Source organism: Vicugna pacos, chromosome 7 (assembly GCF_048564905.1).
Source record: "Vicugna pacos chromosome 7, VicPac4, whole genome shotgun sequence".
Taxonomy (NCBI): Eukaryota; Metazoa; Chordata; class Mammalia; order Artiodactyla; family Camelidae; genus Vicugna; species Vicugna pacos.
The window spans coordinates 62,718,420-62,734,352 of NC_132993.1; the positions used below are offsets into that span (position 1 = coordinate 62,718,420).

Genomic DNA, 15,933 nt, shown 5'->3' on the forward strand with positions numbered 1-15,933 from the left:
GCCTGCTACAGTACTGGGTGGGTGGTAAAGAATAGGAATCTCCAGGCACCCCAGGAAGTGCAGGTGATCCCGGGCACCCGCCTCTCCTCCGCGACGGTAGGTGGCGCTGTGGCCGGGCCCAGGCGCCGGGGCCGCGCGGCGCCGCTCTCTGGATGAGGTGGGGAGTTGGCAGAAGGACCTGCGGCGGGCCCACTCCACAGCCTCTCTGGCCTCGGCTCCCTCCGTGGCTGACCGTGCGCTCAGTCCGGCACCATGGGGAAACGGGACAACCGAGTGGTGAGTACCAAGTGGGGAAAGCAGTGGGGTGTCGCGGGGCTGGGCAGCAGGAGAACGGGATCCCTCGCTCTTCTCGGCGGGGCCTGAGGGTCAGCGGCGGCGCTCGGACCTCGAGCCTGGAAACCCAGCAGCGCCCCCCCACCCCGCGCCGGCCCCATACGCGCGTGCGCCGCGCACGCAGTTGGCGCCTTCGAGACCCCACACTCATTCCTCTTCTCTCCTGTCCCCGTTTTCTCCACACCCCCTCTCACTGCCGCACTCTCTGGCAGTGCTCTCTGGCATCCTTCCCTCCCACACTCGGGCCAGCAGTGCCCAGTTTCCAGAGCCGCAAGGGCTCGGGTCCCCTGCTGTAAATAAGTCCAAAGTCTGAGCTCCCCTCACCCCCTGTGGGGATCGTCCTCTAGCTCCGCGCCCCTCCCGTGCTCACTCGGTTGGGATGGAGGCGCCGAGGCCTCCGGCGCAGCCCCTGCACCCGGGGGCCTGCAGCGCGCCCAGTTGTAGCGGCAGGCGGGCTCCCGTTTGAGAACCATAATGGAAGCATTTGGCTTCGTGCCCCAGCGCCCAGCACTGCCTGGCACCTGGTGGGCCCTGTGAAGGAATGAATGGCCTGATAATCGTTGACTGCAGTCAGGCACAGACTAGAATGTCAGTTTTGGTCCTTTGGGAGTTGAGTGACCTAGGATAAGTTACTTTTCTTCTTTAAGTCTCTGTTTCTTTATCTCTAAAAGGGGATCAGTGTTGTCCGTAACTTTGCAGAATAGTTGAGACTACAAAAGGCAAGGTTGCCAGGCGAGTGCTTGAAAGTTATTATTATAGTTAATAAGATAAAAGTGATACAGAAGTAACTAATGGCAGAGGAGTAAGAAATCATATCTGATAGAGATTTGAGGTTCTGAGGGCATTTTGACAGGCAAAGATGGGAGGAAGATCTAGATGGCTACTAGCATGGTTTGGAAAGCCCAGGTTATGAATCAAATTGGATGGGCCATAAACTTACGGGATTAGCAATAAATTTAGGTTGCAGCTTTACAGTTTCTAGCCTTGGCTATGATAGCATTTTAAATCACTGAGCAGGAAAATGAAAAAAGTAAATGCGGTTGAAGCTAATGTACTAAATTTAATGAACTAGCTTTTTTTAAATTAAGCGATCATTTCCTTTGCGGGTTTGGGGTGGGGGGGTGAAGTGCTAAAAGAGATTTACTTTTATGAAGTATTTCCTATCTTCAGAACGTTTATTTTAATTTTATATAGTCTTTAAAATTAAAGATGCCTAGGAATCACAGTGGTGAACTTTGATTACAAGGTTGAGGAATGTTCTTTTCTGCTTTCCTGGCTGTAGGCCAGACCTTGTGGTATCCTGATTGTCAAAGAGTTGGTATGGTGTTCTCCTGGAACATCCTTAAGTTTCAGGTGTTGAGTGTTTTGGCTCTTTAATGACCTTAGGTCTTAAGGGTTTATAAATCACCAAACCTTGGGTACAGTTTTCATGCAGAAAACCTAAGATGTTTTGTTTTACCGGCAAAAGGTGTTGGTCTACACATCCTTTTAAAGCATTTGAAAAACTTCAAATTAGCTTCATTTACTAGAGCATATTGATAATAACTTTGGGCCCTACTTATTACTTGGTATCTTGTCTTAGCACAGGGTGTTGTGGTAGCATTTTATATGCTCTTGAAAGGTTGTGGAAAGGAAACCAGGAAATTGAGAGGTGGAAGACAGAGATTGACTAATTCAGTCTCCTTGCAATGGAGGAGGAGATGGAACTGTTTAAACTGGAACCAAAATAACCCCCAAAATTTGGGTCATCTGATACTTAGTTCAGTACATCGTAACTCTTAATTTTAAATAAAATGAACATTTGCTTCTGAAAGTAATGGCATTTTTTCTTTTTTACAAAAAGATAAAATTCATAGTTTTAGAGATGACAGAATTGCTTTCTAAAAAGCCATAAACTTAAGGTTGAAGGTTTTTTTTTAAAAAATAGGCTTTACTCTTAGAGCTGTTTTAGTTTCACAATGAAATTGAGCAGAAAGGACAGGGAGTTTCTCATGCTCCCTGCTCAGAGACATGCCCAGCCTCCCCCGCTTTCAACCCCCACACCTGAGCTGTATGTTTGTTACAGCTGATGAGCCTACACTGACACATCATTTTCACCTGAAGGCCTCAGTTTACATTCGGGTTCATCCTTGGTATTGTACGTTCTTTAACAGTTTTGTTTTGTTTTGTTTTTTCACTGAACATTTTAATTCTTGAGATTTGTAAAAGGCTCTTAAATTCGTGATAGCCACCCTTTGTGCCCACTGTTTCCCAGAAGTTTCCTTCGTGTTCTTTTCTGTTACTGAAACAGATATATCCTCTAGATAAAAATAGGCAATCAAAGTAACAGATGAAGTTCTGCACATTCTGTGCTTCGCTTCGCTGCATTGCTCTTTTCCTAGCTGCCCACTTATATATTCCCTTGAGCTGAAATTGCTGTCCTGAGTTTCAAAACAAATCCTTTTCTGTTATCCAGTGCAGCAGTTTGGAGCCACAGACAATTCTAGTTACATATGAATATGAGTGATTTAAAAGATCACAGTATTTAAAGGATTAAGTCATAGACATTTTAAGAAATTGCAGTTTCTTTATTTTGATCGATGCCCAACCACCCATGCCTTAATGTTAGGAGCGTTATTTTTCATACCTATGCAAAATAAATGAAAGAGCTTTTTTAACCTTTGTGAAACAGTTTTTCTGTTTTTAAAACCTTTCTTTTGTGCATAGTAAAAAAGGAGTACTGTTGCTTAATGATTATGAGCAGAGTCATAATCAGGTGTTTTGCAAGGAGCCTGTAAGATGCACTTCATAAATATTGCCATTATAATTGAAATAAATGGAGATATTTGGAGTGTACTTAAGCAGACTGAGGATAGTATTTATGGTCAAAAGCTTGAAAGTTAAGCCTTATTTCATATTAAGTGATAGCTCATGTAATTGTACCATAACTTGTCTATAATTAATAGTCCTTAGCATGCGAATATACTACTTTATTTCATATTCCTCTGAAAAGTAAGCAATGAGTTGGTATGACATTGGGAATGCAGTTTCACAGTAAACATTAAAACACAAAAATATTAATGTACTTTTAAGATATATGCTCAGAAATTTAAAGACTGTAAAACATGGTAAATGTAGTGTTTTGAGTTTTTTTTTAATTAGAATGAAAAATTACTGCTCTACTATCTGAATTTTTACATGAAGACAATTCAGCTCTCTAAATTAGAGTGGCAGTATTGTGGTTGAATTTTTTTTCATTTTGTTTACTATTAATGTTATGGTAATGTTTGCACGTAGTATTTTCGTTCTTTTTTTGTCGAGTTACAGTCAGTTTACAATGTTGTGTCAATTTCTGGTGTACAGCACTTTTCAGTCATACATGAACATATGTACATTCATACTCCTATTTTTCACTGTGAGCTACTACAAGACCTTGAATGTATTTCCCCACGCCATACAGTATAAACTTGTTTGCGTGTAGTGTTTTTGTTTTATAAAGATAATGAGTAATTTATTTGGTTTTTTGTTTGGGTTTTGGGGTTTTTTAATTGAAATATAGTAGGTTTACAAGGTTGTGTTTGTTTCAGGTGTACAACAAAGTGATTCAGTTGTACATATACATATATATTCTTTTTCAGGTTCTTTTCCATTATAAGTTATTACAAGATGCTGAATATAGTTCCCTGTGCTGTACAGTAAATCCTTATTGTTTATTTTGTATATACTAGTGTGGATGTGTTAATCCCAAGCTCCTAATTATCTCTCTCCCCCACCCCTTTCCTCTTTGGTAACTATAGTTTGTTTTCTATGTCTGTGAGTCTTTCTGGTTTGTAAATAAGTTCTTTTTTTTTTTTGATTCCACATATAAGTGATACCATACGATATTTGTCTTTTTCTGTCTGACTTACTTCACTTAATATGGTCATCTCTAGGTCCATCCATGTTGCTGCAAATGGCAGTATTTCCTTCTCTTTTATGACTGAGTAATATTACATTGTGTGTATACACCACATTTTAATCCATTCATCTGTCATTGGACATTTAGGTTGCTTTCATGTCTTAGCTATTATAGTGTTGCTGTGAACATTGGAGTGCATGTATCTTTTTTAATTCGTTTTCTCCAGATATGTGCCCAGGAGTAGAATTGCTGGATCATTTGGTTAACTCTATTTTTTGTTTTTTAAGGAGCCTCCATATTGTCCTCCATAGTGGCTATACCAGTTTACATTCCCACCAACGATGTAGAGGGGTTACTTTTTTCCACACCCTCTACAGCATTTATCATTTATGGACTTGTTAATGATGGCATTTCTGACTGCAAGGTGATAGTTTTGATTTGCATCTCTCTAGTAATTAGTGATATTGAGCATCTTTTCATGTGCCTGTTGGCCATCTGCGAGTTACTTTTTAAAATTTTGTCCAGTGTATGAAATGATTAAAAACTGACAACTGTCTTTACATTTTGTTGCACATGCATCTAGAATTTTTTTTTAATTTTTAGCCTTTTATTAAAATGTCATCTGTTTCTTGGCAACTTGCTTTTGCTTTTCACCTGAGAAATCTTAGACATCTTTCCATGTCAGTAATTATAGATCTATCTTGTTCTTTTCAATGGCTACATAGTATTTCATTTTAGGAGTATACCTCAGTGTATTTAATGAATCTCAATTTGATGGCTATTGGAGTGTTTTCCATTTTTCCTATTTTAGTAATATAGTTTTGAGCATCCTTGTATATATTTATAGCTTTGGAAATAAAGTTTTTACTATTTTAAACTTAAAATATTTTACCATTAAGTACTGCTAAAGTTATGACATGATACCAAAGAAGTGAGACGGTGACAGATATTACACTCCTGTTTTAAAAGTAAGGATCTTAGCTTGCACATTGTACTTGCTTTTGGTTATTATGGTTGTTATTGTCATTCATTGGACCAACAACTGCCCCATTGTGGTCTGTGTTGGTTGTCATTTCCACATGAACTGACTGAAATTCTCAGCAAAAGCATGAAATAAAGGAATGAAATATTTGAGGTCATAACACTTGATATAAAAAAATTACTATATTCCTCTGTCTTCAGAATTGCATTTGATATCCACATGTAGCCCTGATTCTGTGAATGTCTCTAACCTTAGGCGCTCTAGCATTCATCCCTGCCTGTAAGAAAGTTATATTAAAGGTTTAACTTTTTCATCTCACGTAATTAGGCAGTATCCAGTTGAATGCAGATAGTTCTCAGTGTGTTGTTTATAGTGGTTTTATATTGTTTACTCTGCTGGAGAAATCTGGAAACATTTGTTATAAAGGTGGGGGTTTTTGTCACTTTTACAGATTTTGTTAAATAAAATGCAGCAGATACATTGTACTCTTCTTTTGGAATGTTACGTTATTCAGTTTAAGGCCTTAAAATTAACCTTGGTAATAGTCATTTTAAACCAAAATTCTTTTTATTTAAAAAGTGGAAGAGTTTTTATAAATGACTTAAATTTAATTTGGAAAACTGAATGTGAGGATCAAGGGTTGAGACTGAATTAAAGACCAGATTTTTTAATATCTTTTTCAAAGTGAATTCTAATAAAATAACACCTCTTTGCTAGACACTATCATTAACAAAGAAACCTACTTTATGTTGTCTCAATATGTTTTTAGAAAAAGTCTCTAAAAATGTGTTTTTCTGCTATAGTAAGTCTAGTATATTCAGCTTAATATAATTTTTGTGGTCTCTTTATTATGCAGAAGTAAACATAACATAAAATTTCACTGTTTTAACCATTTTTAAGTGTATAGTTCAGTGACATTAAGTACATTTACAGTGTTGTACAACTATCACCCCTATCCATTTACAGAACTTTTTCATCATCCCAAACAAGAAGCTCTGTACGCATTACACGATAACTTCCAGCCCCTGGTAAACTCTGTTTTCTGTCTCTATGAATGTACTCATTCTAGGTTCCTCACATAAGTTGAATCATACAGTATTTGCCCTTTGATATCTTGCTTGTTTTACTTAGTATGCTTCCAGAGTTCATGTGTGTTGTAGCATGTATCAGAGTTTTATTCCTTTCTAAAGCTGAATAATATTCCACTGTATGTATATATCACATTTTCTTTATCCACTCATCCAAAGATGGGACATTTGGGTTGTTTCCACCTTTTGGCTGTTGTGACTAGTGCTGCTGTGTACATGGGTGTACACGTTATCTGTTTGAGCCTCTGCTTTCAGTTCTTTTTCAATTCTAGTTAGAGGTGTGATTTCTGGATAATCTGGCAGTTCTGTCTTTAACCTTTTGAGGAATCATCAAACTTTTCCAAAACAACTGCACCATTTTTAATTCTGACCAGCAATGTGTAAGAGTCCCAGTTTCTCTACATCCTTGATGATGCTTGTTATTTTGTTTTTTGATAGTAACTGTTCTAATGGGTATGAGGTGGCATCTCGTTTTGATTTGCATTTCCATAATGACTAGTGACATTGAACATTCTTTTATGTGCATATTGGACATTTGTGTATCTTTTTTGGAGAAATGTCCGTTTAAGCCCTTTGTGCATTTTTGAATTGGGTTGTTTGGGTGTTTTGTTGTCGAACTGTAGGGTTTCTTTATGCACTGTGGATATTAATCCTTTATCAGGTATGTGATTTGCAAATATTTTCTTCCACTCTGTGGGTTGTCTTTTCTTTCTTTTTTTTTTTTTTGTGGTGTTATTTTGGTTTTTTGGTGGTGTTCTCTTGTGGATTGTCTTTTCACTCTTTTGATAGTGTTTTTGATGCACAAATGTTTTTAATTTTGATGGTCTTGTTTATCTATGATTTCTTTTGTTGCCTGTGCATAATTTAATTTTTGATGTTAACAGTTTGCATGTAAATTTGCTATCAACATGGCACTGTATTTCCTGAAATAGAAGATTTGGTACAGTAAGCAATGAATTTAGAGTTAGGTCTTCTTTAACTTCTTTGGAACTGAGCTTTTTTGTTTACCATTGAGCTTGGTATTACTACCCTCAGCTTTATTGGGCTTTGGGAGGAAGCACTATAAAGCTATCTTACAATAGAAAAGAGGTATCATTATTCATCAAATCTCTGGTAAAAACATTTTCTGTGAAATAGTGGTATTACTCATATCCCGAATTTTTGAGGCTTAATGGAACATTGAATTTATTTTTTGTAGTGGAAAGTTGACCAATCAGATTATTCATGCTTAGACATAGTACACATTTATAATAAAGATTGATTGATGAGTAAGCAAATGAACTTTTGCAGTTTTAATGGTTATTTTATTGGAGTTAATTTTGTTTTTTCCCCAAGGCCTATATGAACCCAATAGCGATGGCGAGATCAAGGGGTCCTATCCAGTCTTCAGGTCCAACAATCCAAGATTATCTGAATCGACCAAGGCCTACCTGGTATTTGTGAAACGATTTACCTATTTATATGGTTTTCATAAACTTTTTGAAGGTTATTGTTACAACTTTTATTGATTGCCAAGCAGTTGGTAGATACATAATTTTTCGAAGTGGTATTTGATATGTGCTTTTCTGTTGAATGTATAAAGCACATGCGTGAGTGTAAAGCAAACATTAGAGAACGCACTACCCAGAATAGCTAAAGCCCTGCCAGGGAGCCTTTTATACCAAGCACACCTCCTAAAAGAGACCTTAACCGTGCAGTGTTCTAAGCTATTTAAATGGTAGGTTTGAATAATTTCACCCCTCCCTGAGATGTAACTAGGTGTTGAGAAAGATAATGTTAGGCCTTGTTTCCAGTTTTATCTGCTGGCTTTTCAGTGAGTTAGAATTTCCCATTATAACATTTTTGTTTGAAATTGTTTGTTTTGTTTTGCCCTTGTTGAATGGCTCTGATATTTTGTAAATAAAGCACCAAAGCACTGACATTATTTTTTAGTATGTCTTATTATTAAATACCCATACTCCTGACGTAACGTAAGGCAAGCTTCAGAGCTGTTAGCTTTGGACTCCTTCTAAGGGCCCCTGAGAGCTGGGCAACTTAGCTGCAAATTGTGTTGTTTACACATAACGGAATCCTTCCTTTGAGTTAGCTGGGAAGTCAGCTGTGTCTCCCTTTTAGAATGTTCACAAGTGCTATTGTTTACTGTTGCAGCATACCAGAAAATAAATTATCCCAAAACAAAGTATACTTTATCTTTGAAATTGAGGAGAAGGGATGCACTTTAAAGGGGAAGTGCTTAAGCAAGTGTATGACATGTGGTCAAAGGTCCCCATGACAACTCTCAGGTTGCGTAATTCACTAGGATTCACAGAGAGTTGTACTCATGGGCAAGACTGCCTACAGTGAGAGGATAGCAGCCGCAGTCAGCAGAGGAAAAGGGTGCTTGGGGCGAGGTCCAGGGGAGACTGGGCGCAGGCTTCCAAGGCTGCTTCTGCAGAGTCACACAGGATGCGTTTAATTCCCTTAGCAGTGAGTTGTGATAACATGTGTGAGATGTTGCCAGCCAGGGGAGTTCATTAGTGATTCAGTGTGTCCAGGTTTTTTTTACTGGGGACTGATCAGACTCTGCCTGTCCGATGGCAGAATTCCAGAGTTCCAGAAGGATTGCAGGTGTCCATAAAATCTATAGCGTTTGTATAGACAGGCACAGTGAGCCACTGTTACCAGGCGGTGATACCAGAATCCAGCCAGGGCCAGTGTTTCTTGTAAGCAAGTACACTATAAAATGGGTGATTTAGTAAGAGACTGTAGTAACTCAGTCAAACAGACCTTAGCTCACCCTAACACTGAAACTCCTAGCTTTGTGATCTTAGATCTCTTACCTTCTCCAAGCTTCAGCTTCTTAAGCCCTAAAATGGGGGTAAAAATACTACCTTTTCTCGTAGGATTGTTGTGAAGATTAAAGGAAGATGTATTTAAAGCAGTACCTGTTGTACGGAAGAACTCAAATGTTTGGTGTATTAGTTTTTATAATCCATTTTTAGAAGAGGAGTGACTAGTGTTAGCTAATAGGCTTTATTTAATTGATTTACAAGGATATGAACAAAGAAATGTTAAATGTAAACGCTGGAACTGGTATGGGAGTTTATTAGGATATTTAAGAAAAATTTATTTATGAAATTTTTGTTGTCTTGTTTGTAAAGCCTCCGTCTCCAATTTGAATTGCTTGAAAATTTGTTTGTACATTCTACTTTTTAAGGGAAGAAGTGAAAGAACAACTAGAAAAGAAAAAGAAAGGCTCTAAGGCATTGGCTGAATTTGAAGAAAAAATGAATGAGGTTTGTAAATTGTGCCTTTAAAAAAAAAGACTAATTTTTTTCTTATAATAAGAAAAATGAAATCATTTTTTAATAAACCACAGATTTGGGCCAAGCTCTTTAGGTTTAAAGGGGCTCTGTATTTTGGAAGTGTTTTTGTTACATTGAGAACAGGTTTGTATATAAATATTTGATGTCTTAAAAAAGAAACAGAGAAAAGCCATCTTATAATAATTTAAATCATCTTAAGGTTCCTCAGTGTTAGATTCTTCCCTTCTCTCCCTTCGTCCCCAAGTCCCCATCTTATCCTGGAATGTCCATGGTAATGATTGCTTGTTTTGATTGCAAACATGTATGTGGTATTTCAGCCACAGTATGAAGTAATTCAACTTTTACTGTCTGGAAAGACAGTTGTTAAAAAGAAAAAAGTTCTCAGACTCAATAATAATACCTACTCTTCCTTTCGTTATACAGTGAAGAACTCCTACCCTTTAATATTCTCTTCGAAAGGAGCTAGGAGAGGCTTCTTTGGTGACAGGGTAAAGGATTCTGCCATCTGCATTTTGACTGTGATTAGAGCTGAGATGGGTGAGAGGTGGTAGAGGATGCAAGGGAAGGCAGCAGTGGCTGTTTCTGTATATTTAGCTGTACTAGAAGGGGATGGATAGCCTCTGATGGTGTTTATAACTTTTCTGCAGAACTGGAAGAAAGAACTAGAAAAACACAGGGAGAAATTATTAAGTGGAAGTGAGAGTTCATCCAAAAAAAGACAGGTAATGCCATTTTTAGTTTATTGCTGTTCTTAATCTCACAGTTGGGTTTTCATAGTAATGGTGTGCACTATTAGTGGATACATTTGAAAATACGACCTAAATTGGATTTGTACTTTTATTTGTTTGCTTTTAGAGAAAGAAAAAAGAAAAGAAGAAATCTGGTAGGGTGAGCAAAAGTTTTCCATTTTTCTAAATGTTGCTATCAAGAGCCTACAAAAAAAGTGAGACTAATTTGTATAACCTGAATGCTAACTCTAGATGAGTCAAGAAGCCTGGGGTCCTTTGGTAGTTATGGGTGGTTTTGTTCTGTTAGTGATAATAAAAGAAAGGTGCCACCCTCCTTATAACCTGATAACTCCTTTATTACTAATAAAGAGGGAAAATTGACTACTGTTGCCACATCTGTTGTTATTTTGTTGTGCTTTTTGTGTTTGTGTGTATGAGACGATTTGAGATTTGACATTTTAATATTTAAGTGTTAGAAATATGGCATCTGTTTCTCAGACACTAGATTGGTTTCTTTAAGTATTTGAGAGACTTAGTAAAAGAAAAAAATTCCTGCATCTCACAAGCTTTCATTGTTTTGTGCTTGGTCAAGTATTCATCTTCTTCTTCATCAAGCTCTGATTCTTCCAGCAGTTCTTCGGATTCTGAAGATGAGGTAATGTTTGCCTGTAGTGATTCATGAACTAATATGTCTCTGATATCTTTAATGAGAAGAGGAAACCCATTGTGAAATATCTGTTAGAAATGTTTACTTCCAAGTCTTGATTAATTATCCATAACTGAGAGCACTGACATGAGTAAATAACCAGATATTTAAATATTGGTTATCTGTATTTTTTAGATTCCTAAATTTGTCTTGTTCATTTAAAAATATTGGTAGAAGAAATGGATTTAAAAATCTAAAATGCTCCTTTATATAAGAATTACATGTAACTCAAATGAATTAACTTTTTTTATAAAACACAGTGATGTAAATTACATTTAAAATATTAATTAAGTAAAACATACATATTTAGAAACTGGTCCTTTCATTAAGTTTTGTTCATTGATAAAGTTTTGATGTAAATAAAATGCATTGTTACATTTTTGTAACAGAAAGCAAATGTTTTTTTAAATCTTTTATATAGGATAAGAAGCAAGGAAAAAGGAAAAAGAAAAGGAAGAGCCGTTCACATAAATCTTCTGAAAGCTCCATGTCAGAAACTGAATCAGACAGTAAGGTAAAATTATTTAGATGAGTAACATTTTGGATAGCAGACATTTAATTAGGTTTTTCTTTTAGTTCTTTCTATCTTAAATTGCTCTTGATTTAGAAGTGAGATACTGTTTTTGTACTTGGATGCTCTGTGCCACTTAATTGATGTATTTAATAATATTGTACATATAGCACTTAATTGTTCTCTAAATACTTTCACATACAGGTCTCTCCATGTGTCATCATTTTTATGACAGCTTTATGATAAAGCACAGCAGACATTATTTTTCCCATTTTCATAAATAATTGGGAGTTCAGAGAAAAAACATCTTACTTAAATTCATATAGGTAGTATTAGAATTGGAAGTTGAATCTGTCTTCTAATATCTGATCCAGTGTCCTTTCTGCTCTACTGTACCTAAATCTGTTCTGTACTATCCAGAATTGTCAGGTGCAGTTAACCTTCAAACATTAGTGGGAATAAGAAATACGTGCAGGTTACAGTGAAAATGCAGATTCCTAGGCCCCGTCTCCAGAATCTGATTTAATGAGTCTGATTAGGCTCAAAAGTAGATTTTTTAACAGATGTTCTCTGTGATTCTGATGCATGGTGTCCATGGGCCACAATTTGACAAGCACTGTCCTGGGGTTCCAGGAGAACAAAGAACTATATGATTTTATGGCAGATGCTACTTGCCCTACTGAGATTTCTTCTGATAAAATGCCTGGTGTCTAGAAAATACTCAGTAAATGTTGGTTTTCTCTATCTCAAAGGAGAAGAACCAGTCTAGTGATACTGATAGCTAACATTTATTGAATGCCCACTATGCATTAGGCCCAGTTCCAAACACTTGACTTATTAACTCAGTCCTCTCAAAAATTCAGCAAAGTAGTTATTTGTTTATCCCACTTTATGGTGAGGGAAGGGCTCAGAGAGGTTGACAGCCAGAACTGAGAGATTCAAAAGCAGAAATTCTTGCCTCCCCACCTTGTAAGGAGAGTAGGGAAATCAGATTGATGTCTGCGCAGTGTAAATTAGAACTCCAGTGCATATGACCGCTATAGGCAAAAATAAGCAATAGCATAAAGTCTTATTCTAAAATAAACCATGTGGTTATGCAGACAATATCTGTCATTTTAGATGTAGGTAGATTTGACATACAGCCAGGCAAATGAAGTGTCATTTCTTTACAAGCACGAATATACACAACATATATTTCTCCTTTATTTTCAGAATAAAATTCTGATACGAAGTAAATTTTTATCAGTCATAGAGTAAATCTCCGTTTTGGTATTTTTGTCCTTGTGCTATAATGCTGTATCTTTCAAATTTAAAAGTGATACATGTTTGTTTTTTAGGATAGTTTGAAAAAGAAAAAGAAGTCAAAGGATGCAACTGAGAAAGAAAAGGTAATTTGTACTTTACAATGCCCTAATATACTTAATTTACTTCAAGAATTACTTTAAGAAATTAATGAGGTATTCCCCTTTTTAGCTTTAGGGATTTCCTTTGCTTTTATGGGATTTCCTGTTAATTTAAGGATATTATTTATTGTATTCATTATTGAGGGTAAAAGACAAGAAGAGTATTTCTGCAGAGAATTTCAATTTGTGTAGATTAATGGATTATCTCAGATTAAAATTCAACATAATGAAGATTTTAAACATTTCCTTTGTTTCCTCAAGTCATTTTAAAGAACGTCCTTTTAATTAAAAAACACGGACTTCTGTTTCAAACTGAGCATACATAGATAATTTTGAAAAATCTTTTTTCTACTTTAAGTAGATGTTTTAATCTTTATTTATAGCTTTTCTTTGCTTAATGCTAAATTTAACCCTACCTAGGTTCTTGATTTACATTTAAAAATCTTCCTGATTATGAAAAATGAAGAAAAGCCTAAAGAAAGCAAAATACTAATAAAAGGAAACTGAAGACCAGTGTCACTATATTTTATTCAGTCTTTTTATATCATTTCTTAAAAATTAAGGTGAAATTCACATAATATGCTGTTAACTGTTTTTAAATTACAATTTGGTGGTATTTAGTGTATGTACAATTTTGGCATTAATCACCTCTCTAGTTTCAAAACTTTTTCATCATCTCATTAAAAACAACTCATATCCACTGAGTAATTAGTTCCCTTCTCGCCATTCCCTGGTAGCCTCTAATCTGTTTTATGTCTCTCTGGCTTTGTGTGTTCTGCATATATCATATAAATTTATTTTATTTTATTTTCCCTTAACAGAGGCACTGGGGATTGAACCCAGGACCTCATACACACCAAGCATGCACTCTACCACTGAGCTATGTCCCCCAGCCCCCTGGATATATCATATAAAAGCGATCATGCTATATGCGACCTTTTGTGTCTGTCTTCTTTCACTTAGTGTAATGTTTTCAAGGTTCATCCAAGTTGTAGCATGTATCAACGTTTCATGCCTTTTTACAAATGCATGTAATATTCCATTGAATATGTATACCACAATTTGTTTATCCATTCATTCATTGATGGACATTTGAGTTGTTTGTATCTTTTGGCTAATATGAATAATGCTTCTGTAAATATGCATGTTTCTGTGTGGACATAGGTTTTCATTTCTCCTAGGTGTATACCTAGAAGTGTTTTTTTTTTTTTAACCAGTTTGCAAATAAAACTCTATTAACACACTAAAAAAAGAAACCATATTGACCACATTGGTTTAATTCCAAGTATCCAGGGATAAGAAATTTATTGAAATAAATTGTCATATTAACTAGTCAAAGGAAAGAAATCATGTGATTATTTTAATAGTTGCCAAAAGGGTATGATATAATTTCAACAGAAATTTATGATTTTCAGAGCCATTATAAAATAAGAACAAGTGATTACTTTCATGTTTTTAAAAAATTTGTGAAACTAAAAACTGGTAGTATATAAACATGAAGTATTAAAACAACTGTACTCTGATGTTGAAGTACTTTTCAAAATAATATAAGGTACACATATAGACACACATAATAAATAATATAATACACAAATACCCATATACATACCAATTAGAATTAACAAGTAATGTACATTTTATTATATTTGCTTCAGGTCTTATTTTATTCAGGGGAGGGGAAAGTCCTGGGCACTCTCTCCTTCCTTAAAGGCAGCTGTTTCTGCATTTATACATTCTTATTACATAAGTATGTGTTCATAAATAGTCATATTTTGTATTTTCAAAATGGTATCATTGTGTTTCCTTCCGAAACTTGTTTTTTCACTCAACATTGCTGTTGACGTTTATCCTTGTTGTTACAAGGATAAGGTTGTTTCTTTTGCTTATAATATTCCTTTATTTTAATTCATCACAGTATGTATTTTTGTTCTCCATTTATGGACATCTACATTATTTTCATTCTTTAGTAACACAAACAGTGCTGCAATTGCTATCTGTTACCCACTTCTCTTTTTCCTTAAGTTATCATTAATTTTCTAAGATATACCTGGAACTATAATTTCTAGGTCCTGGGTGGCACATACATTTAACTTCGCCTACATTTTGTTCAACCAAAGTGCTTGTTATTAATTTGTACCCCTATTAGTAATGTATGACAGTACCCTTATTCTACATGTATACTTGTCACACTGTGAGACTTCCCTTTTAGCCAGTTTAACATGTGAAGATATTCATTTGCTTATTAGCCATTCACATTTCATTTTCTGAAAATTGCCTATGCTTGATCTTTGCCTGTTTTTCTGTTTGGTTTTTTAATCTTCCTAATACAAAAGAGTTACATACTTTGGATGCCAGTCTTCTTTCAGACACACGATTAGCATCTTTTGGTCTATGGCGTCTCAATCTTGTGTAGGATGTCTATTATTATCTTAGAAGGTTTTAATTTTAAGTCATATATATCAATCATTGTTCTAGCTCCATTTTTATTTTAAATTGTTCTGAAAGTGCTAGGCAATGCAATGCCTAATTAGAAAATATAATGGAAGAAAATATTTCATTTGTAATAGTAACAAAAAGTATATAGGAATATCTTAAAGAAGTGAGCAGGACTTATTTGAAGAAAACTATACAAATCTATTCAGAGATGCATGAAAATTTAATAAATGTTCCTGTGTATGACTTGCCCTACGAGAAGTTAAAACATTTTTCATATGCTTTGATTAAAACCATATATGTGGTACAGGAATAGAGAAAACAATGAAACGGTGTAGAGTTCAGGTGAAAATTTATAAGTATTTGTGGAATTTAATATATGATAAAAATAGTGTTTCTTGGGACAAAATGACTAGCCATTTGGGAAATAAAAAGTTGAACTCTCCTTATGGCCAGATAAATTCCAGATAAGTCAAAGATGTAAACGTATGAAAATGCAACTAGAGAAAGACAGGGTAAATATAACATTGTAGTGGGAAGGGCCTATACTCAAAACTCAAATTTTTG

At 35.7% G+C, this 15,933-nt stretch overlaps 1 protein-coding gene and 1 non-coding gene across 3 annotated transcripts in view; one reads left to right on the forward strand and one right to left on the reverse strand.

The window, feature by feature from the left end:
• The window catches only part of FAM133B (family with sequence similarity 133 member B), a 28,718-nt gene that overhangs the window by 4,889 nt on the left and 7,896 nt on the right, over positions 1-15,933 (forward strand). Inside the window, exons 1-8 of one of the 2 annotated variants that reach the window (XM_006207639.4) lie at positions 139-276; positions 7,616-7,713; positions 9,477-9,555; positions 10,233-10,307; positions 10,441-10,473; positions 10,906-10,968; positions 11,441-11,533; positions 12,868-12,918. In XM_006207639.4, the coding sequence (XP_006207701.1) occupies positions 253-276; positions 7,616-7,713; positions 9,477-9,555; positions 10,233-10,307; positions 10,441-10,473; positions 10,906-10,968; positions 11,441-11,533; positions 12,868-12,918 (516 nt within the window). In that variant the 5' untranslated portion in view covers positions 139-252. Of the gene's footprint in view, positions 1-138; positions 277-7,615; positions 7,714-9,476; positions 9,556-10,232; positions 10,308-10,440; positions 10,474-10,905; positions 10,969-11,440; positions 11,534-12,867; positions 12,919-15,933 lie in introns of those variants that run through there. The other variant, XM_072964993.1, reaches the window with a different exon arrangement.
• On the reverse strand, positions 13,752-13,823 carry TRNAT-GGU (transfer RNA threonine (anticodon GGU)). The gene has a single exon. It is a non-coding gene; the product is annotated as a tRNA-Thr (tRNA).